The sequence below is a fragment of the Plectropomus leopardus genome, chromosome 1 (genome assembly GCF_026936395.1).
Source record: "Plectropomus leopardus strain MGB_pleo_1.0 chromosome 1, ASM2693639v1, whole genome shotgun sequence".
Taxonomy (NCBI): domain Eukaryota; kingdom Metazoa; phylum Chordata; class Actinopteri; order Perciformes; family Serranidae; genus Plectropomus; species Plectropomus leopardus.
Window position 1 is genome coordinate 26857011 of NC_142176.1, and position 25282 is coordinate 26882292.

Here is a 25282-nt window from a genome sequence, read left to right on the forward strand (position 1 = left end):
TTGTAGCTCAGACTCATGAGGTGTGTTTATTTTATAGCAAATTTAAACATGCATCCTGTATCAGAGAAGACTTCTACTTTTGGGATATACTGAAATGTACCACAGGACTTTTTAACATTGGCAATATAAAAGTTTGTGGTGGTAGCCCTTGAAAGTTTTAGTCTGTTCATTATATCCTCCACCTGTAGTCTTTTCTGCTAAACGTAATGGTGGTATGACTGGAGCAGTCACATCCACAGTTCGACTTACAGACACTCATCTTGCACAAGTCAATTTTTAAACTCTGCACACTAAAACTGGAAAAGCTTTTACATCAGCTTCAAACTTTTTAAATACCACAACTTTCTGACTGTATGAACAAGAGCAGTGGCAAGTACTGTTGCAGGAGAAAAAGAATGGAGGCTCACAAACAGCTTTTTTTCAATGGCTTTAACAGGAGACATAACAAGGTGTTTTTTAACAACAAAAAAGAAAAACCTCATCTCGTTATTACAATCTGTAAGAACAAAGTGAAAGAGTTCATCAACAATTCATAAATCGCCTTTCCTCGGCCTAATAACAGTGCTACACAGTACTGATTCATACACACTAAACTTTTTATTCATTCGTTTCTAAATGTTCTTTTAAAACCAACTGGAAAAATAACTGAATATATGAAATGCTTCGAGATGGAGGAAAAATTATCTATAAGTAATCTGTGTGTAAAGAAGATAAATAAAAATAAACAACCCAAATGATGGTATTCAGAAGAGTTTGGTTATAAAAAAGAAAAGAAAATTCTCCGTCAAAGCCCATTAAGAACAAAAGTGATATAAGAGATGAATAACCTATTAAATGTATGATGGAAATAATTAAGTTTAACCAGCTACACTTGACATCCCTCGTATCATAAATAATTAAAATCATCCAGAAGATTAAATAAGAGGTTTTCTGAGTGAAGGTCATCTGAACCAGCCAGAAGACATGTGCAAATAAAAACAAGAGTCAATCTACTACTCTACATTGTGGGAAAACATCATATCTCAAACTAATTTTCAGGTTTTAGTGAGTGACACAACATGAATATTTTATGTTAAACTGTTATAAATGCATAAGTAAGACACTTGAATCTCTCCTCTCTGATGGAAGTTTTTTCCTTTACGTCCTGACGATCAAGAGGTTTGACTAGGGCAGTTCTCATAGCATCCACTATGACACCACATGAAAGAAAAGATAATTACCGGGACACCAAACATTGTAATATGTGAAAATGAAACATAAAAAGCATGGACGCAGGGCTAAACAAAAAGGGATTCAGCAGTAAAGTGTGAGAATAAAGGACTGATTTCATGGACAACATATAAACAGTCCTTCCCCTGCCTGAGATCAGTTTTCCGTCCATACCCCCTTTCCATCAAATTAGCTCTGTGTCTTGAGCTGGTTCCATTCAGGACTCAAAGAATCTGCGTTTTCACCAGTTTTGATCAGTACCATTGTAACCAAGGATGTTTCATTAACTGATGGCGTTACACAATGTCAAACAATTTCTCAGTTGACTTCTCAATTCTCTATTTCTGACCTGTAGAATATGACACGCCCACTGATGTCACATGTTGCACTTCAGGTCAAGAAAACCTGCTATTTTCAGTTCCAGCTGAGGACCAATTTTTCTGGTTCTGAACCAGTTTATTTTTGGTTAAAATGCTCTGAACAATCAAAAATTGGGTTTGGGAAACAGAATGGAACCAGTTGCTTGTTGGTGGAAAAGGGTACCAAAAAGGTCTTCTGTTTCTACTAAATACTAAGCAGATGTTAACAGTTTAGAGTTGCAAATAATTATTTTGGATAAAGAAAAGAGGAAAACCTTGACAATCACACACTGAGGGTGATGGACAGATTCCCAAAAAACAGCAAACACACAGGCAGCTTCAAATGATCCCATCGACATCAAGGCCTGTACTGATAAGAGTGCACTGAATAATGATTGTTTCCAACATAACAATTATCATTAATCTGCATTTTTAATGAAATAATACATGCCTAAACAGACCCACTTAAGAGTTGAGTATTTTATGTTTATGTTATTTCTGCATAACTGATGTTCACTGGCATAAACTTTTCACACTGAACCCGAAAACAGTTTGTGAATATTTTTTGTTTCAGCTCAAACCATGTAAAAGCCTGCATTTAGTCCAGGACCAACACAACAATTCCTGTAGAAATATTGCAATATTAAAAAGCAAAAAAATCGTACCATAGTCTGTGCAACATGTTAAACATTCTTGGTATGATATATACAGAGGTGCACTGTGTTCCTGTACATGTTGCACATGCTACACAAAGCTAAATTTACCTCATTGAAACCCATAAACTGATAGTTTGGGCTTTTAGTCTCCAGTGGCAGCCACGTCAGCTAACTGCAAAAAGTTGTACAGAAAAGGGGCAGCGACAGGACGCTCATGTCGAATATGTGCAGGGGAGAAAGTACAGTGAAAGCAGAGCGCTACAGCAACTGCTCACTGCAAATCAATGCACATGGCATGACACCGTGTGATTTTCCCCCACCTGACATATCTGATGTGTCTGATGTCCATTAGCAGCTGAATTTGATAAATACCAAAATAACCTTTTCAATCCTTTTTGTTTTTTTTTTTTACACAAATGCCCCACAGGTGACATACAGCAAAGTTTAACATTAAACTCCAAACATTCATTCATGATGAACATAATTAAGACAACAATTTCATTCCAAGTAGTAGACCACAGAATTGTTTGTTCATTTTAAAATTTTGTTTGCAATTTAAAAAAGTCTACAATAAAAGCAACACTAGTTGTTGCAGCAGTTTGTAAATGCCCGTTGTTCCGCTTCCTGTTTGTGCAGTGTGTATCTTTGTGTGTGTGTGTGTGTAGAGCATCCCAGTTAATTATGAATGTTTTCTTTTTAGATATCTGTGGATTGCAGCTGTAATTATTTAGTTTTAGAAGCTCTCTGATGTGGACCTGGTTTGAGAGGGGTGTTGGTTCAGTTCTTCCTCTTCTGTTTAAGCAGTCTCCATTCTCCAGTCATCTTCTTTTTCTCTCTGCTCTACTTTCCCTCTCAAACCAATGTTGTAAAAGGACATCTGACCTCTGACGTTTAAGCTCAGTGAGCCCTGGGATTGTATTCAAAGAGCATTAAAAATGTAGTAGAGTGGGCTTTCAAATGCCAGCCATATTTTACTTAATCATTGAGGCAGCACAATAGCCACTTACTCCGTATAGCGGCAGGGACTCCAGCAGCCGCCTGGCACCATTACCGCAGAAAACACTGTCCCAGGAAGCAGCCTGGTGTGATACAGGGAGGCCAGGGGCTCTGTTATCTGCTATGACCCGGAGGCAAACCAGTGCTGGATGTGAGTTATCCCGCGCTGTATCTGGCCAAAGTAGAAGTCTGCATTTCTGGAGAAGTCCTGACAGACTGACGAGTGGGCATCGCCCAGAGCACAGTAGAGGGCGGTGCCACCCACACTGATCACCACAGTAACCAGACAGAGCAGGAAGAGAAGCAGACAGGAATCTCCACCGCCAACATCTACAGAGACAGACAGACAGAAGTATGGGAGATATAAATGGGGTTTAGTTTTTTGTGTTTTTACACTTGATTCTATGAATATATTGTTATTAATTGTTTCTTTAATTACCTTAAAACAAACATATATACACACACACACACACACACACACACACACACACACATATATATACACACAACATGTGCACAGTAGATATATATATATATATATATATATATATATATATATATATATATATATATATATAATTTCAGTCATCTCACAAACACACGGAGTAGCACTTTATCAGTTCATCTATTTTACTAATATTGTTATTTATGTGATCTGTTTGATTTCATTTACTATCTTTTGATTGTCAAACTTTCTGCCAATAAAGCCTTTTGAATTGCAATGGATTGTATTGAACTGAGAAATACGTTGGAGGAAAGTTGCAGAGCAGTTTAAAAAAAGACTAGAGAAGTTGCTAGAATTCATTTACTATCTTTGACAATGTTGTCGCAATAGATTTGTTCTTTTGGTGCAGGGGACCTTTAATTAAACCCTGCAAATGTTACAAATAAGCTTACTTATGGTAAGGCAATTGAATAGCTCAATGTTTATGGAGAGATAGGAATATCTGACTTGTAGGAAATAAACACAAACACACCATGCTCATAGCCGTCATCAGGGACTTTGAAGCGGACGCGTCTTTTGGCGGGAGGTTTGTCAGGTCGGGGCTCTGAGCCGGCAGACGCACTCACGTTGTCCACAAAACCCTGCCGCTTCTTTAATATGGAGACCAGGCCAGAGGCAGGAGATATCTGACAAACAAAACAAGATATGTAAGGACACATACATCAACATAACCTTATCTCTATTTATACCAAAATACAGAATTATCTGTTCATCTCCATACGCCGACAACACAGTGAATGACGAATAACATGTTTTACAGAGGGTGCACCTCACCAGCCATGTCCACCAGGTGTCAGTATGTCACAAAGGCAGTAGTATTGAGCTTAAATCTCTTTATCACACTCCCTCCAACAGATTTACACTCATTTACAGTCAATCATACAGTACCAGGAACTGCTTCCCTATGAAAGACACATTATACCTCAAACAATCAACATTTTTTTGTTGTTCTGTAATTGTTGTTGTTGATATGTGCTGACTGTGAATTTCTATTTGATTGTTTCCTGCTTTCTTTTATGTGTCCTAATGTGTGGAGCACTTTGCAATGGTTTTGAAAGGTACTATATAAATAAAGTTATTACTATTACCCCAGGCTCAATGCTTAAGTGCTAAAAATACATATAATGACTGGCATGGGCTTTGGTTGAGTGGTGGTAAATTGTCAAGGTCAGGCAGAGTCCCTATCATATTTTGCTTAACATTGCTCAATATAGACTCTGTGTGGATGTACCAGCATGATAGTTTGCAAAGCAAAGCCATAAAAATTATATTTTTTTCTAGTCTGTGTACAATAAAGATCAAATTCAGGTGTTGTTTGACTGAAGAAGTTTATATAATATCTGACTGTAGTGTAATAAACACTCCAGACACATTAAGTCCATGCTATTCGCAAGTGCCACTGTCGAAAGGGATACTTCGCAGATTTTCAACCAGCTATGTATAATAACTTGAACTTTCGATTGTATTCCAAACAAATTCATTATGTCTTCACTGAATCTAATCTTTACTTTGTTTCTTGTTGACAGACAATTATTAAAGAGTGTTAGCTGTTTAGGCTAAACAGCTGATAACACAGCGACATCACGTGACTGTTCTGAGGAAGACTGCGACATGATAGAAGTCGGAACATGTCAAGGTAAAATTTAACACTCTTTAATACTTGTCTGTCAACAAGAAACAAAGTAAAGACTACTTTAGATTGTACTTTGCATTTTTTATACGCTCATCAGCACAGCGACAAAGAGTAAAGAAGCAGACTGATAGAGACCAAACGATGACCCAAACTGTGTCATCCCCCCACCACGGACACAGTATAGAAACGGATCAATAAAGAGGCCCTCCCCCCTTTCTCTCTCTTTAAGGCAGACCAAACTCAAAGCAAACTGTACAACTAGGTAGTGCTGATCAAATATGAACCAAAATTCTGTTACTGTATTGCCTATTTCTTGGCTAAAATGTGTTCAGAAACATACGTATTTTGTGCACTATTTGGCAATGAGAATTTGGGAACAGGTAGCTGGTGCCATAATATTTACTGCTTTGAAATAACAGCCTGGTTTTATAAAAAAGACCATGTTTCCAGCAATAATAATATCTCCTTGGCTGCTCTATATCTTTTATCTGGTAAAAGCAGGCCACTTCTCTGGTTTCCATTGTGCCTGGGTACTTTCTGTCTCCGCTCCATGTGCATCTCCCTGCAGCTACCTCTCTTTCATTTATGTCTCTCCCTGTTCCCTCTCTCTGTTCCCTCTGAGATTTAACGATGAAAATTAGTCAGAAGCAACTGATGTTAAAGTCAACTAATGACACAACCAATGTTAAATAAAGTGATGTATTCATTCTGAAATATTTATATTCAAATAACAACATAGTAATCCTGTTGGGTGCTGAAATTGCAGGTGCATGACATTTTTAGTTTCCTTACTTTTCTTTTAGCATAGGAGAGTTAAAGGTCAAATCATCTTCCATATCTGCAAAACGAATCCATATTCAGAGATATCACGGTAATGGCTGCATAATACCATTAGGGCTGCTCAGCAGGGCACCGTGCTGTCTATTATAAAGCGCCTCGATGAGCAGATACACACAGACAGAAACCTTAGAGAAGAATTTCACTGCTGGAAAATGGGTCTTTTCAGAAAACTGTCTGTCTGTGCAGTAGAGAGACACAAATACTTTGGTGCTACATGAACAGAGAAAACAGAGAAAAAGGGCTGTGGCGTTCGCTTTTGCTCAAGAAGTAGAAAACCTACAACTACCAGAATGCAAAGTGCTGCAACGGATGAATACATGCTCCCGCTGGTGGGTTTTGTGATGCATCCTGGCCACTTTTCTACAGGAAACCATATGAATTTTGAGTAAGAACTAGGCAATGGCACCCTGGTTCAGTACACGAGGCAAAGGTATGGTGCCCACTTCCTGTTCAGAGATTCTCATTACAGCCAAACAGTGCACTAAAATATGTTTCTGGAGACATTTTAGGAAAGAAATAGGGACATCATCTTGGTTTATATTTATGATCAGCACTGCCTAATTTTACAGTTGGATCTGAATTTAGTCTGTATTTGACAGAGAGAGAGATTCTTTGCTCTTTGTGTCCATGGTGGCAGGCAAACAAAAATACCAAAGTACAATCTGTAGTTCGAGCAACAGCCCTAATGCCAACGACAGTCCACTGGATGATGTGTTTCAAGTAATCCAGCGAACTTGAGCTGAGAGATGAGCAGAGAGATCTGAACTCTGGTAAAATGGAAGGAATTTTACCATAGTTCATTTACACAGACTACTCACAGTGTTATGATAAACAGCAGGTTGAAAATAGGCAAAGTAAGTCCTTAAAATGGTCGTGAAACTGCCAATTTGAAGTTAATATTTTAAAAAATTGGTTAGGGTTTGTAATTACTTTACAAGTTTAACAATACCACCATACCAGACTACGTGCATTCTTGTACAATTGCTTCTAAAACTTCATTCAGGCACAACAGCACTCTTGCAAATGCATCAACAAATACCCACTAAATCAACTAAATCAATGTGACATAACTTGCTAAACAAACGAAAAGCCTAACAGAGTTACGCTTCTCTCTTACTCATCCACAGCAAAGCATGATAATACACACCTCCTCTACGGTGATGAGTTTAGCCATGTCGTCCAGTGTGGCAGCTTCTGCGATGATGTCAACATGCTCTACTTCGTATTCCTCCTCCTCCTCTTCTTCCTCCTTCACCTCCTCACCCTGGTCCTGCTGCTTCATGTGAGCCTCTTGAGGAAGGCGGGCCTCCTGGTGCAGGCAGGTTTCAGTGCTCTCCTGCAGTGAAATGGTGAAATGCAGTTGTAACTTCCACATCGATAAACAGTTATGAAGACAGTAAATCGGACTGCTACAACACAATTCTCACTGAAGCCATGAAAACCTCTGCATGTTGGTGAAAGCTGTTAAATGATGGACAGATTGCAAAATAGTAATCTGGATCACAGAATGTGTGTTATATTTCCAGCAATAGAAACAGTGGTTTGTTGAAATAAATAGAGGAACTGTGTAGTCATCATGACAGTAATCGTGAGCTGCCATCATCATAACAACTTCAAAAACCTGGAGCAATGCAAAGCTCATCAACAGAGGAAAACAAATACGCTTCTAGTCCTGGTGAAACACTTTATCTGACAAGTAATTTAAGGAAAGTAGAGTGCTAGATTATCGCCAAAACAAACAAACTAGGAACCCGCAAACACTGTGAATGACAGACTTTAAAATTTTGTATTTGTATTTCTCTTTATTTACAAATTCTGAAATGTACCTGGGTCTCCTCATGCAGCTTTTCCTCAGCTCGGGCTTCCTGGTGTAGCTGTTGTATCTCCATCTCTGCCCCGCTGACCACAGTTTCCACTGGGAGAGCTTGCTGACAAAAAGAAGAGTCGCTTTCCTTCTGCTTTTCCTCCTCTTCTTCCTCTCCCTCATCTTCCATCTCCAAAGCCTCGGCTGCCTCCTCCACCTCCCTCTCCTCTTCCTCCCTTTTTGCCTCCTTTTCCTGTATGGGACCTAATTCTCCTCCCTGCTGCTCTGCGGGCTCGGACTGATCCATTTCTCCAGCCGTAGAGGGGTGCAGTCCATTTCCTATCATTGAGATGGTGTATCCTACCCCTCCTTCTGCCTCTCCACCCTCTCTGTCGCTGCCTTGCTTGTCAGTCAGCTGATCTCCATGGAAACCGTCCCTCCCCTCTACTTCCCTGTCTGGGTCTTCCCTCTCCTTTTCAGAGACCTCAGGGGAACTGAGCCTATCAGTCAAATTAATGACTGGATGGCTGCTCTGAGAACCAGAGGAGTCTTGGGCTCTCTGCTCCATCCCTTTGTCCACCTGATGGGCTGGATGAAAAAAAGGAAACAGAGAGTTGCGGGGGAGAGTGGCGTTGAGGGGGGGTAGACAGAGAGGTACATGATAAAGAGGACACAGAGAAAAGGTTTTAAGTATCAAGTAGTTGATGGAGCTATTAGTCCATATTTCCGTTGTTTATGTAACAAAAATCATAATAAATGCTTTACTGTGACAGTGTGCTACATGTAGGGAGAAATGCTCTCGAATAAAAACCCAAAGTGGTCAACAGGCATGCATAGCCTTTTTAGAATAAATTGTTTCAACACAGTTACACTCACAATGTACAATGCAATGTGAGCTGCTGGAATCAGATTTTTTAGTATCCACTGCCTAAAACTTCCTAAATGTGGCAAGACAAACTGTAAACCATAGCAGGGAGTCTACAAATGCTACATGTGCCAAAAACGGACCCAAAAGTAGACAGTATATAGCATGTCCAAAACGGAAGCCAGTTAAGACAAGACAAGACACGTTGTCAAGTAAACCCCTTAACCCCTTAACTACTATAATCACAGAAAATATGGAGGCATGTACAAGCTGTTTGAGACCCGCTGTGTGACAGAACATGTTTATTCTGTTTTTAAGCCAGCCTGTTGATTGCACTGACCCTTAAATTAGCACTGGAGAGAAGCACCACCAATGACCAACTTGGACATTAAAGAAGTTTTATTCTTATCCTTGAAGTCCATCATATTCCTTTGTGTGTTTCTGTATGAGAAGCCACAATTGTAGAGGTAAAACTAATAATCACTATGTTCTGTCTCTCTCCTAAACAGTGAGTTACACCAAAGGAAGTGAGTGCATGCATGCCACACACACTGAGTTAGATGTGTAATGAAACTATCCCGACCTTTGCACTAGTGTCTGATTAATGAAACAATTCACTGATAACATACAACATGTCTAAAAATTAAAAATGTCATACCTTGAATAAGAGCTTACTGCTCCATATTAATGACTTTGCATGCTTTAGTCCAATTACAACAAGTTGCGTATGAACGCACCATCCCAATTCATACCGCTGCACTGTACCAAATACCTCCCGTGGTGGCTGCTGTAATGCATCTTGGCCATTTTGACACAGAACACAATATGGCGGCCTGTGGTGTTGGGCATATGAAAATGCAGAAGTACAATCTGCAGTTCAGCTAACAGCCCTAGAGCTGGAAAACTATTGAGCTGAGAGATAAGCAAAGAGATCTGTGTGCTGGTGAGGTGGATGGAAGTTTACCGTAGTTCATTTACACATATTAACCACATTGTTATGGTACACAGCTGGTTGAAAATCCACAAAGTATCCCTTTAGGGTCCACTTATTAACTTTTTCCAAAACCTTTAACTGAATCAGATGTATCTGTTAATTAATAATTCTTTCACTTTACAAATCTGGAAAAAGCTAGTTAGTTTACAGTGAGTTGGGATATTCCTAATCTGATATGACATAAATGCACACACTCACTCACCTGAGGTACATAAAGGCAGTGCACCACCTTCTTCAAGTGTAGGCCTCAAAAGGTCCACAGATGCACACTTTACAAACACACAGAAACATACACAAAAAAAGCAAGTAAATAAATACACTGTACAGGTCAGTAATGTGAAATTTACACATTATTTTAAGTTTAACCTACAGGTTACATATTTACATTATATTAACTCTGTTGTACACCCACACAGATACACAAAACAATGATGAATGTCTTACCACAGCATCTCTCGCTCCTGGTCTGCGAACAGAAGAGAGAAAGAGGGACTGAGTGAGATGGTGAGAGTATTGAAGGTTCTGATCTTGGTTTTAGTAAATGAAGACGTGAAAAATGGGTGACCCCTCTCCACTCTCCCAATCTAATATTAGCTCCAACGCATTTCCCTGGCTATTACAACGTGTGCATGTGAGTGACACTGTGTGTGTGTGTGTGTGTGTGTGTGTGTGTGTGTGTGTGTGTGTGTGTGTGTGTGTGTGTGCATGGGTTAAGAGAAGTGAAACCCTATCAGTGTGATGGCTCAAATGTCTGAAAGTGCAGCAGCAGCAAAGGGCCATGTGTTTAAACTGTTAACGCAGTGCAAACCACACAAAGATATACAGGCACATAACTACACACACGCACGCACGCACGCACGCACGCACACACACACACAGCACCTGTTTGAGTGGGAGAATACAAAATGCGCAGGTGTGTTTGTTGCGAGACGATGTGTGTCTGGCAGGTATAACTCACTTTAGACTTCCTATTAAATATTGACAAATGCCAAGGTGGACTTCACTTGACTAATTTGTTACACTTGCATGAGCACATCCCACAACAGACACACATCACACACTCTTCACAAAACAACACAGTAACGCACACACAACAACTCGGTATTACAGAAGCACAATAAAAGATCCTGATATGCAAATTTGCAGTCAAATGATTATTGTGTTGTGAAATGAACATTTTCTGGAATATTTCATCAATTTGCAAATATGTCAGAAATCCCTTCATCCCTTACAGGGAAAAGTAGAGAGACAGACAAAAAAGGGAAACACCCATTCTTATTTTGAAGTGGGTAACTAAATCCCAAACTGTCTTATTTGCACCCCTCTCTTCTATTTTAGTCACAAAGGAACAGAGTTAAAAGGGGTTACATGTTAATGATTTCTTGACTAAGTGGGCAGCAACCCAGCATCTCCTTCACTGTCATAATTCAGCAATAAATCACTGTTCTCTTGGTTTACTGATAACTACTTTACCAATTAACAAGACATAAGGCTGATATAAACAGGTTGTATCTATTTTTAAAATTTTGATGAAGCTAGCTTAACTTAATCTAGCTTTTCCAGTCTAAACCAAACATGTGACCTATTTCTGCAATTAAATGGATACTGATGTTTTTGTATGACTTTGGTTAAGACAGTAAAAAGGCATATTCAACAACATTTTGGGAGGGCTTGTGATTTAAAAAACTATTTCTTAAGGTCACCTTGATTGTAAGAGAACATTATAAAACAAATATTTCTCTTGTGATTTTGAGAGCACTCTTGAGACCATGAGAGCAGAATAAAAATGCTATTACCGTTCAGAAAATCTAGACATTTAGGTGACAATAAATAAAAACAATACAAAGAACAAAGAGTACAGACACACATGTATATAGACTTACCGACTGTGAGTCTGGCAGATGTTTTTAAGAGTGTCCAGATGCTGGGTTGCCAGGCTGGAGGATGGACTTCTACACTGACTCTCTAAGAGACAGAGAGACACACAGAGATACAGGGAGTTAAAAGCATTGTTATAACTATGAGGAAGCCTCTGTGAGCTGAGCTCCCCTGTAAGCAATACAACAAGTGCAATCTCTATCCACAATCCTGAATGTTTCCTGATGGAATTTAAATGATATGCTCACGGAAACTACATGAAATATATATTAATGGTATCCAATCGACAAGAGACTGCAGTCGTACTTTCAAGTAGTCATACGCTTGATAGCTGTGCGTATGGGTATATACCATGACAAGGAGGATTGTAACATGAAGGCCTCAATTAAAACTGAAAACTAGTTTATTTTACCATTGTAGTCCTTATAAAATTCTTGTATGTACTGCATTATCATCAATATTTTATGCTTTACATGTGATCATTGGTGCCTTAATGTTAGATTTTTATAGCTTCTGTTTATAGAGACACCAAAATCAAAGTTTAATCCTTGATGGTAAAAAGACTGTCCAGAAAACATGTATTTTTAAAACGGAGAATTTATATGAAAATTACTAAAAATATACACTATATCTGTGTATATGTGTGTCTGAGGCATGTGTGCTGTGTGTGCATGTGTGTTACCCCACTGTTCTTGAAGAGCATTCAGGTTGTCCAATACTCTCTGGTGATAGAGTCTCTCTAGTTGGATGCACCATAATGCCCGCTGGTCTGAACATCACAGGTTAAGAAACTCATAAATACACAGACACGCACACTGTACATATTAGAGGTTGATCAATAGTGGATTTTTAAAGGCTGAAAGAATAACGATAGTTTGGAACAGTAAAAATGAAAGTGAATTTAAGTGTAAATTAAAGTGTTAAAAATGAGCAATCTTTGTTTCTTATTAGGAACTGGATCAGTAAATATATAAGTCAAAGTAATAAATACCTACATTAATATATAAATCTGAAACTGAACATCAAACTGACCTTAAAAAATCTAGATGAAAGGGATTATGTTTTTTCAAGCTATTAATTACAGCTCGATGGGTCTTGATCTTTGGGACCTATGCTGACACCAATATCAGGGAGTAAAAAAACATATATTTAGGTACATAGAAACACACTTTTTTACAGCTGTCCCTCAAGCACTTGTTACAAAGATATGTATATAATAGTGGCAGGATATTTTACTGTTTAACAATAAATTTAATTGTCAAAAAAGCCATCAGTGCACTATTATAGTAAACTTCATTGGGAATTTAATAATTTTCAATTACCCCAAGCAGCTTTTTCTGCGTGATGTTCAGTAAAAAAAAAAAATTTAAAATAACTTTTCATATGCTGACACAAATATATCTATCTCTATTGTGACTGACCAATAAAATCAGCCATAGAGATCAGAGATAAGCGGTATTTTTCACTGATATAAGTCTACATTTTGTGGAGATGTACATCCTCATGTGACTAGTGGAAGCTGTGCAGTCATCGGCCACAATCGGAGCCCAGTTCCACAGATAACGATAGTTCATTAAACGTCCTATCGCCTCTGAATAATTGGCCATACTGAAAAATCACTCGACCACTATTGCATAGCAAGCCCTACAGAGAACGTTTTACTCAAAAAAATCCATCAGGTCTAAAACTTTCTTTTCTCTACATTACAGCTGACAGTGGTAAGGGGGGGGACTAACAAAGTAGGAGGACAAAGAGAGATGGAGGCAGGAGGAGAGGGGGAAACAGATTCAGGCCAAAAGAGATAAAGGGAGAAAGCACTCTAGGATGCAGTCTCATGTTTATGGATATGAGCAGCCAGAACACAATCTGTCTTTGACATGGCCGAATGCGTTCTCTCTCCATCTCTAACTATTGCTCTATACATGCATCACAAAGCTAAGCTTGCATTACCCTTTCTTTGACTCTTTCATTTATGCCTTCAGACTTCCCTCTGATTAAACCTGTCAAAATTCCCAATTCTTTCTCATGCTAACTCTCCTGCTTTGCTAACTTCCTTCCTTCCTTCCTTCCTCCTGCTCTGTTTTACACATTGTCCATATGGACAGTAAATCTTTAGTGTATTTGAAAAAGAGTACCTCCTTCCATGCGTGTGTGTGCAAAGTATTCACTTTGTGTGTGCATCATACAGCGTGACAATCAATACCACGGCTCTCTGGTTGAGGAACAAAGAAGCTTTTGATTTATGACAGCTTTAAAAGTTTAACCAATTAGCATCATTTAAGGAATCTTCATATCATCAGTCCGGTGAACATCTTTGTAACTGGGTGTTGATCATCATTATTTTAATGTTTACAGGAGAGTTTACTGTAAATGCTGCAATTCTTCTTCATCTGACAAGTGAATTTCTTTGGTAACATATTTTAGTTTTCAATCATGTCATGTTTTAATCTCAGTATCTCACTTCCTACTGCCTCTGGGCTTTTTGTATAAGCTAGCTCAGCTACTGGTGCTTTTCCTCTCTCTTGTCTACCCTTCTGTAATTACCTATCTTCATGTTCTCCTTATTGATTTGGTCTCTTTCTTACTTTCTTGTCTCTCTCTATTCAGCGTTTTCTATTTTCCCCTTCTCTTTTCACAAGTTCCTTTTCTACTTTTTTCTTCTGTCTTCTATCTCTTGCTCTCTTTTTTTAACCACGCTGTCTATAAAGTCAGTGAGGCACAAGGTTATCCACTGAAATTTAAGTCACTCCATATCTTCAAGCTCTGAATCCAGTGTGTGAAATAACACAGATTACAAAACAGAAAAGAGGAAGTTAGCCAAAGGACAACATGTAATTAAAAACAGCAAGCAAGAGGTAAGTGTATGACACTCAAAACCGATATCACCAATATGCACATATAGACACGCCAGCATAATGATAAGGATACAGTCTCCCTGAAGGACAAAGGCCTCTGCAATCTGCAGAGAGAGAGAGAGAGAGAGAGAGAGAGAGAGAGATTACAACTTTAAAAAGTGCATGCTTTTATTACATCAGTTATGTCACAGGAGCTATCAGTAAAACTGGCCCAAGGGGCTTTGAAACCAGACTGAAACTACTCTTCATGTAGAGTGGTTCTCTGACACGACCCAAGATCCGTCAAAGAAAAATTGGACTTGAAAAAGTACAAGAAAACAGGTAGAAAAAATGTCATAAGACCCCACATGACTTCTATAGTCATTAACTAAAACAGAAAACGGAATCTGACTTATGTCAGAAACATAATAAAATCATTACGCAAGTTCCTAACATGCTGGAGAGACAGAGTGAAAACGAGAGTGAAAAGCAAGACACAGAGACAGAAAAACACGAGACCATGGTTGACACGCTACCTCTCTGCAGCAAGTGTTGCTTTCATGACGCTCAGCTGATCTCAGAACAAGAGAAGTGTGTGTGTGTCTGTGTGTGTGTGTAAGAGAGAGAGAGAGAGAGAGAGAGAAAGAACAAGGAGGAGGAAAGGAGGGCACAAGAGGCACGTGCATTTCTTATAAAGTGAGGGGCGGTGATGAAGGAATGACAAGTTGGAAAGAATAAAAGTTTGTTTTCTGTTTTTTGACAATAGTTCCACATCAGCTACAGATAAGGCTCACAAATCCCAAAATGACAGTCCATGATATAAATTACCTTCTGGAAACTTCTTTTCCCTTCCTCCAATATTGGGGAGAGTGTTTGTGATTTTGGCTCATTACGTTTATCACCTATAACACTTTTAAATGAAATAAAATAACTGAGAAAGATTTACAAAAGTGTAATGTATTTGCTTGAGAAAACAATGGTGCTCTGTTTTTCTGAATTAATGAGATTTTGTAAATTCTGAAAAACAAGGATTTAGTTTACATAAAAATTCTGAGTTAACAATCTCATTATTCAGCAAAAAGGGCAAATATCTATTTCCACAAGTGAACGCTTCTTTGAAGATTGAACAAAATGTAGTGAATCTTTTTGTCATAACATGTAAAAACTTGTTTTTTCTTTGTTAATATCTTACAAAGTCACTGTTGTTGGGCAAATAATTTAGTAAGCAGCAGTTCTCATACACAAGGAGATTTTGTGCAATGATGCCTATTTTCTCATAAAAAAGCATGTGCATAGCATGTATGCAAATACAAACACACACACCTGCAAATACACAAGCATAATGACACTGAACAAGGGCAAATTATTTATTTTACTGTGGCACTTTTGTGTAGTAAGAAAGCTTTGGATTAATAACAGGTTGCTGTTTGCATTTGGCTTAAAGCAGTGTTTAATGTTGTTGAGCTGTCTGATATAAGGTAAATTTTTTAAACTTTTATTTCCACACACTGACAACACGACACGACTATCAGTGGTTAAGACCTTTCTGCATTTCGAAGACACATCTTTTTATGATGAAATCCTGAAAAATCATAAATCATTAGCTACTGAATTTTATCAAAACTTGAAAAAATGAGGCAGAACACAGATACATGTATTGATGTGTCGTGGTAGAACATCCCCTCCCACCTCTCTCTCTCTCTCTCTCTCACACACTCACACTCACACACACCTGTTTGCCTGGAAGAAAGCTTAGCTTAAGTGTGCCTTGTGGAAATTTACATTAGTAAATCAAACTGACAGAACTATTTACACACCCCATAACATACGTGTCCAGTCATGCAGGTCTGTGTGTGAGAGAGAAACGAGCAGAGAAAGACTGAGTGTGTGTTTCTTATGTAGTGTGTATGTGGCTTTTGTGCATACTTGCGTGCATGTCTCTGTTTGTGTGTATAGACGCTGAAGACACCCATGCCTTAGGGTACAAAGTGCCATTCCGATTATAGGCCTGAGTGGATAACGGTGATTTAATAACAAGTGTGAGAGCAAGAGTTTAAAGAGACTAAATGACAGAAAGACAGCAAGTAAAAACTTGGAGAAACCGTCAATAAAGAGAAGAGTGTCTTTTCAAACGAGTGATCTGGTGGTGATACGCAGCTTGCAGTATCTGACATCCTATGACAGAAATAAAACAAACAGGTTACCTGGTGAAGGTGCTGTGGGAGGTGAGTGTCATCTCCTCTTTGTGCCAGCTCCTCCAGAGACTCCAGCAGGGCAGGGCTTGGAATAGGCCCTGTGGCGCAGGTGGAGACTGAGAGACAAGTGGGCACAGGTGTAGGGGTTATGTGCTCAAAGTTTGAGGTTACAGGTCCAGTTATGGACTCTGTAGTGGTAGTCGTAGGCCCTGGGGTGAGGGTTAGGGGTCCTTTTGTTGTACTTAAAGGAATGGAAGCAATAGAAGAGTTGAGACTCGTGGTGCCAGCCATTACTGTAAATGTCTCTACAGTTGAGGTGAGAGGTCCTGCACATACGCTGGCAAACCCTGTGGTGCATGTGGGCCCATGATTAAAGACAGGCTTGGTGGATGAGGTAAGAGGTTCTGTCGTGATATTTTTTGCAATCCTGTCTGTAGCTTCTGTGATACACGTGGGCCCAGGTGGGCTGGTAGGCCTGCTGTCTGAGGTTATAGCTATTGTCAAAGAGTCTACAGGCCCTGTTGTGAATGTGGGTCCCAGTGTAATGGACCCTGTGGTATAGGCAACTGATTCAGTGTTATGAGAGTCCACTCTGACATCACTCTGGCTCAGTTTCACTTGACTGGCAGGATACGCAGTTTCTGGACTGGCCGCTGGAATGAGAGGGGATGCAGGCTCTGGACTGGTCCCAGGGCTGAAAGGATATGGAGTCTCCAAGAGACTGCCTACAGAGGAAGAGAGACAAACACTATATTTCCTGCAATATGTTTTTTTGCACCAATTTATTGTGAAAATCTCTATTTATTCTGCTACCAATATTGGGTTTGAGAGATGAGACTTATAGTAAGTCTTTTAACTGTTTATGTACCAAATACACTGACTAGATAGTGACAGGCAGCAGAGTTATTGCAAGGGACAATTCAGCTGGACACACCTTTGGATGCAACTATGGACACTTTTAATTTTGTGTGTGAGTACGCATGTAGACATGAAAAAATGGGAGCTATGCGTTTGTTTTATTTGACAAACACTGTTACAGATAACAGTGTCTGGCTAGCAAGAATGACTCTGTGTGTGTGTGTGTGTGTGTGTGTGTGTGTGTGTGTGTGTGTCTGTGTCTGTGTGTGTGTGTGTGTGTTTCTCTTCTGTTCCTTTTGTCTTTGTCTTCATGCATTCATCTCCCCTCTCCATCTATACATAGCCTTCTTACATCTTATCTGTCCTGTTTTACTCCCTCGTGTCTGTTAGTCATGTGATCAGAATGACATCATCACTGCCAGTCGGCCTGACCTCAATCCATAATGCTGACTGCTTAAAAACACACAAAAGACATTACAACAGTGAGTAAGCCAGACCCTGACCAGTGTTGACCTTTAATACACTGTTGCCTCTTCATCATCATTAAGCAGTGAAACTCAATACTCCATGATTTCAAAAATCATAGTAAGTGTCCATCTTAAAACAATGATGATAAATACATGTTCAATCAATATTTGTGAACAAGTGTCTTCCATAATCAAAAACTCTTACTGGGGTGCCTAGTAGCTCAGTTGGTAGAGCGGGCGCCCCATGTACAGAGGCTACATCCTCGCCGCAGCGGCCACAGGTTTGACTCCAACCTCGGTCCTTTGCTGCATGCCAACCACTCTCTCCCCCTTTCACACTAAAAGCTGTGCTATCTTATAAAAGCAAAAATTCACAAAAATAGTCTTCAAAAAGAAAAAAAAACCTCTTGCTCTTGCACTGCAATGTACTATTTCGTTTTATTTTATTTCATATTATATATGTGCGTGTGTGTTTGCATCTTTGTCTCTGTCAGTCTAATGCAACCCTCCTTTTAAAGCTCCACTGATCAATATTTTTTTATATCGCCAATGAGTGTATCTGTAATATGAATGCGGTCGCTCACACCGACAATCACAGAGAATCATCATGCAGCTTTGCAGCTATACAGAACATTTTAGTTCCTTTCAGCTCATAGTTTTACCATCTGCAAAATTTATATATAGTTCAGTCTAAATCACTAACTCACCCACTATCAGCAGCTTTATTTCTAGCAACAGCAGGTGGTGGTTTTAACTGATTGATAAATTCATTATGTGCTACCTCTCCAGTGACAAACTGCGGACAAAGTTAGTGAGCAGCTGGCGAAGAGAGCTGAGCAGCCACATTTTCTGGAGGAGACCAACTCTTAAGATGCGAAGACTTACATGTATTAGCTGGCCAGAAAAATGACTCCAAATGTTTGTATTGTTTTCTAACACATCGGCCATGACAACTTAATTATGTATTTTAAGGGTAAACACCCTCAGCTGTGTATGTCAGCTTATTGTGGTGATCTACTGCCCCTAAATGGACAACATAAGTACTACTTATGACAAAAAGTAAGAAGCAAAGATTTCAAACAGTGCTGTGTGTAAAAGTGTACGTTGGCGTGTATATATTATACAAGTGTATGTTGCTTACCGGTTTCTGAATAGGAGGAGTCAGTCATGGGAGTGTCTGGAGACTGGCAGCGAATTAGACAGCTTGATTCCTCTGATTCTTCCTCCTCTTCTTCCTTCATCACCTCATCAAAGTCATCTTCCTCATCCTCCTCTCTGCCTCTTCCTGTGTATCCCTCCTTTCCCAGCTCCTCCTCCATGTCCTTCCCATTGTTATTGACAGAGGCTTTTTGAAGGAGCCCTCCTCCCTCCTCATTTTGTGAAGGGGAGAAACTTTCAGTCTGTGTGAGTATGTTTGTCTCATTGAGATTTAGCGTTTGAGCAGTCAGAGCTTCAGGGTTGGGAAGGTTATCACAGAGATCAACTCCGCCCACCTGAACTTGTGACATTATTCTGCCCTCCCTCTCAAGCTGACCTAGGGAAAAGAAGGATCAGTTGAAATTCCAATAAGTTATCAAATTTAACAAAAACAAAGGACAACGGAATTCATACGAATGTCACTTAGTTGACTTTGACTCCATATTTACAGGTCAGCTGCAACTTGAGACAATGCAACAGCAGCATAAAAAACACCCTGCTTTCTTCATTCTCAGAAGATGTTACTTTCACTCTAAATCGCAAACAATTTAGTCATTTTATTGTGGTTTTGAAGTTGCTGTACTCAAATATGTTGGGCTTAATATCTGTGTTATGCTTTAGAGAAATTTAAACACTTACCACCATGATCCATCGAGCACCCCCCTCAACGTTTGACCTTTCAGCATTAAGGTCAGTGCCAAGTATTAGACAAGCCCTTTTTCAAGCCTGCAGAGATAATCAGAATGAGACAGAAGACAGGCACATATCAATAACAGGAATACTGAGAAAAGCAAACATATGATTAAGTCAGACACCACTCAGAGAAAACAGAGTGAGAGAGAAAGGGAGAGACACAAAACAAGTTCAGCGTCATTCCCAAGTTGTCAAACAAACCCTGGGGCTTAAAGAGATTTAAAAACCCTTCAGAGTACAACAGTCCTACCAACACCTTGTACTGCAGTATAATACTACAAACAAATTTAATTATGTACAATGTGATTTGACATTATGGGGATATCAGAACACTTAAATTCACTCTTCAGATACAAACCTGAAGCATAATATATATATTTAAAAAAAAAAAAAAAACACCGGAAAAGTCTGTGCAAGTCCTAAACCTGCAAGATACCACAACTAACTAAACACTGTCCTGATCAGCTGCACAGGATTACATTTGTTAATATTGATTTTATTCCCTATTTAGAGCAAAATAATGTCCAGACATGTACCTGTCAACAACAGCAATACCAGTGAGAGTCTACTCTACTACAAAACCACTAAATAATAAATAAATAAATACAGAGAGAAAGACAGAAAGAACAAACAGAGAGATGTAAAGACATTTACAAGATAGCTATATTGCTGTTAATTTATAATAGAAGTATTTCTGTAATGGGGAAAGCACTAATAGTGACAATTTACAATGTAAACCCAAAGCACCCAAGTGAGACAAGCGTCAAAGTTATGCATGGAAATATTGTACATTGAGATGCAATGAATCATTAGTTGCAGAACTATTCACATATAATGGGCAAACAAATTACTTTAAACCACAATACAGTGCAATCCAAAACTACAACACTACAAACTTTGGCCTCAAAAATAATTATACTGTGAAATTAAATGAACACTTCTCTGACACGGTGAGAAGTTTATGCTCCTCAACGATAGGATTTATTACAGTTTGGTCGCAGATGGAGGTGTATGAACCAGTAAATCAGTTTTCAGTGTACAGCGCAAATCAGTATTGTGCAATAGCATGCTTTTAAATTTTACTGCCTTCGTTATGCTCACAGTCAGCAAAAAATCAACACGGACTGGTAGATACAAAAACTCCGACAGGTTGTTGTGTCATTGTTGCTCCTTACAATCAATCTCTGGACATTACCTTGACTACCAAAAACACATGCAGTATGTATTTAAGTCTGTGAGACAACAGTAAATGGTATGCCCATAAACACACATAAAGGAAACCTGTTAAAACACTGCACTGACTTTTCCCCCTCTCTCCTGGGTAAAATGTGCATGACTATATCTTTAGCCAACTGTCACTTTAACATGCAACACTGTTTTACTGTTGGTGATTTTCTGATTAAAAAGCCTCCACAAACACACACATCCAGGCTAATGTAAGCCTATCTCACAGGAATATCGCTGTCCTGGTTTCCTGCAGCACTAAGCTAATTGTTCCTCCTGTAACCCTGTATTACCCCTAGCAGCACTCAGCCTAGACATTTAAAATTAAAAAGAAAGCCAGGAGAAATACACCTTGCATAATTTTGATTCCCTGTGTCCTCATTCTTATTTAAACCCTTCTGTACATATAATATAACTTATACAGATGTCCCAGAGCTATATCTTCAGGGATGAGTCTATGAACAAATCAGCACTGAGGACTGCTGTCTCTGAAGGGAGGTCAGAACCTATGGGGTCAAAAAATAAATGAAGTCTGTACACTAGAAAATGCTCCCATGGACATTTATGAAATTAACTCCACACGTGTGACTTTTCAGGCCATAGCCCTTCCTCAGACTTTTTTCTAGAGAACCTATGGGGTGACATTACCATCTTGCATCTTACCAAGTTGCAGAGGCTCCTTATACGATATTTTAACAAGAGACAGCACGTTCTTGATACGTACTATATTACTTTATATCCACAATGGGATGGAAGATTTAACTTTTAAAAGTATAGTGTGTAGGACTTAGGAGGATATATTGGCAGGTATGGCATAAAATATTGTAGGTACATTTTCATTAGTGTATAGTCAACTCACAATATGAATATCCTTCTGTTTCTGTTATCTTTAAATTAGCCATTTATATCTACATAGGGAGCGGGTCCTCATCTTTGGAGATTTCCATTTTGCACCGCCCATTTTTTACAGAAGCCCAGAACCAACAAACCAAACACTGGCTCTAGATAGGGCCACACAACTTTTTGCATCGAGCGCTGTAGTTTACAATCACTCAGCAACCAGTGCCCCGAGAAAACTTTTTTTTTTTACATGAAAATGCTTTATTCAGTATTTTTTCTTGTTTAAATCACCAAGTCGTTCTGTTTTTGGAAAGGAGAAGACCTCTATGAATGACTCACATGTGGGATGAGAGACTGTATTGTATCTGTCCCTCTGGAGGGTAAAATGCTCCCAGCCCACAATAAACAACTGGCTTATGCAACATCAACCTCCAAATTACACACACAGGTGTTACTGTACTTGTCATGCGTATTTCTTGTGTTTTGTGGGTGTGTTCTCTTTTTTTTTAATCTACATTCTCCTTTAATGTCCCTCTCCCACAGAGCCATCTGTCTATACAGCTCTCCTCTTTTAGTCTGCAACCCTCTCCACAGGGGACCATGAATAATGAAAGACAGAAGTGAAAGAATGAGTGGGGAATTCAGCCAAAAGGACAAACACAAAGGTGAAGGAAACAAACCCTGTCCTGTGAGAGGCCACTGCAAAGATTTGAGACAGACAACAAAGATACATTCAGACAGGAACATAGCTAAGAAAAACAACACCAAAAATAAACTGTTTAATTTATAAAGTAGCCTATTAACGCATTAAAGAAATCTAGCAAATTGCAAATAAGAAGTAAAATATTTACAGTTAGCCCCCTAGTCAGGTGTTGGCTTGTCACTAGTTCAATGAGTGTAACGTTGGTGATTAACCTGTTTATAGGAAGCAAAGGTTTGTCCTAGCACTGTGTCCATGCTGTTATTATATATTTAATGTTAGCTAAGACAGATGAGTGACAGAAAACACAAATGCAGTGAGTCACTTCCACCATGACACCGATTTTGTTAATGTCAACTGGTTAGTTGCTAACGTTCATTAGCTATTTCTAGGTTTGGTTAAAAGGCTAGCGTGTCACGTTAACAGTAAAATACTGAACAGAAGAATCGCACAGTCGCTGTTGTTAAGTAAGTGCTGATTTAACGCTACCCCCACTGAACAGGGCTGAACTGTTTCATCACCTTAACATGACAAAAAAACGTATGAGCAGCTAGAGCTACAGCTAACACCTTACGTTAGCTGTTAAGTCGCTACGGCAACAAATTAGTTAGCATAATGTCACGGTATGTATGCTGCTGTTAGCTAACTGGCGTCAGCTAGCCGAGTAATAGTAAACACATCTGGAAAACACAGCGTGAGGAAAACGTTTAAAACGCGTTAGCTTTACATAAATGCGCTAGCTTTCTAATGAGCAGCTAGACGTTTGCACACAAAACAGTGAAACCGGTACTCACGGCTGAAAGGTCCGGCTGAATGGTAGGAGCTCGTGCATCGGACAGTGTGCTGATGTTGTTGTGTTGACTGTAGGTGTAACTGACAGACAGTCAGGGGTCGGTGCTGTCATCAGGCCTGGACTGTGAGCTGCAGGGGGCACCGCATGCACTGTCGCCCTCTACTGTTTAGACACTCAGTACATTGAGTTTTATTTATTTATTTTTTAAAATTTGTTTATTTTTGGCATGGGCCTTTCTTAACAATACTGCAAAGAGTATATATATATATGCAAAAGATAATTAGGCATGATAATATTCTTTCAGTACATGTGTTTAGGTGCATGCATGTCCAAAGCTGAGAAAGAACAGTGAGAAGAGGGGCTCAGAAAATAATACTTAAGATGAGGAAAATACAGAGTATAGATAATATTAGGAGGGATATAATACTGCATATACATAATATTCAATATAATAATAATACTATTTAAAAAACAACAACAAACAAACCAGAAAATAAAAAAAAAGCTGACAAGTAACATGACACATAATATAGAAAAATAAAAAGATAACGGATTTAGCCCCTTCAGTCACCCTCTGAGAATCCAAACCCTTTAAATGAGGCTTCAAATCTACCAAATCATCTTTACAATAAAATAGTTGATTCTTCATTAAATCAAATATTTCTTCATTTCTTGCACTGCACTGTAATTTACATTATTGTACTGTATGCTGGTCTTAGTTAGGTTTTTATTTTCCTTTGTCTAGCTCTTGAATGATGTTTTTAATTGTATTCATATCTCATTTTTTATGTCTTTCTTTTGCACTCTGTCTCTACGCTTTTTATGTTTAATGTAAAGTACTTTGAATTGTCTTGTTGCTGAAATGTACTGTATAAATTCACTTGCCTTGCCCTGCTTTGTGTGCATGAAATAAAGACAGATAGCTCAAGCTTTAATGACATATGAGCACATTGTTCCAAAAATAGAAATGGTTTAAATGCAACGTGACCAACCTAATATAACACCACATGCAGCCAGAGAATAAAAGTAGATTTAGCCTGACTCCTTACAACCATCGCATAATATCCTATACATAAGTACACTTCAAATTTTTTTCCTTTTGTTTAGTGTAGAGAACAAGTACATTCTGGAAACATTCATTGTTTCCAGAATGTACTTGATTTACGAAACAGATGATAAACAGCCTGAGATATCTTTTGAAAAATAAGTGCAGTTTCAACAATGTGTCTCAGTTTTCCCACATCAGTATACTTCTCATTGTCATCATATGTGTATTTTTCTATTCATTTCCACCCTGTGTAGTAATGCTGCATCACCACACCAAACTCAGGTTTTGGCAGTGCCTTAGCAACAGCAACCTGTTATTAATCCAAAGCTTTCTTACTACACAAAAGTTCCACAGTAAAAGAAATAATTTGCCCTTGTTCAGTGTCATTTCATTATGCTTGTGTATTTGCAGGTGTGTGTGTGGCCCATGGGACATAACGGGCATGCTAAAGGGTTCAATCTGGCCTACTGGATGACTTTGCCTACCTAAAATTGATGCACTTGTAAAGCCAGTTTTCAGAAGCAGGTTTAACCATGAGTAGCCTACTTAATGTAAATTAATGTTCAGAAGTTTTTCCACCCTGACCAGAATACAGTTCTCTGAAAATAAAAACAACCAATGCTGTTTGCATTTGGCTTAAAGCAGTGTTTAATGTTGTTGAGCTGTCTGATATAAGGTAAAAACTTTTATTTCC

General features: G+C 38.9%; 1 protein-coding gene across 1 annotated transcript; it reads right to left on the reverse strand.

Annotated features, from left to right (window-relative positions):
- LOC121956484 (consortin-like) lies at positions 1-23692 on the reverse strand. Its single transcript, XM_042504767.2, has 13 exons — positions 23542-23692; positions 19930-20016; positions 19235-19627; positions 16778-17493; positions 14668-14698; positions 12422-12508; positions 11745-11826; positions 10306-10327; positions 10064-10130; positions 8025-8590; positions 7346-7534; positions 4198-4351; positions 1-3550 (listed from the first exon to the last, which is right to left on the reverse strand). Exons 2-13 carry the CDS (start codon positions 19940-19942, stop codon positions 3342-3344), a joined length of 2529 nt encoding a protein of 842 aa, XP_042360701.2. The 5' UTR covers positions 19943-20016; positions 23542-23692; the 3' UTR covers positions 1-3341.
- Positions 23693-25282: the final 1590 nt, after the last annotated feature.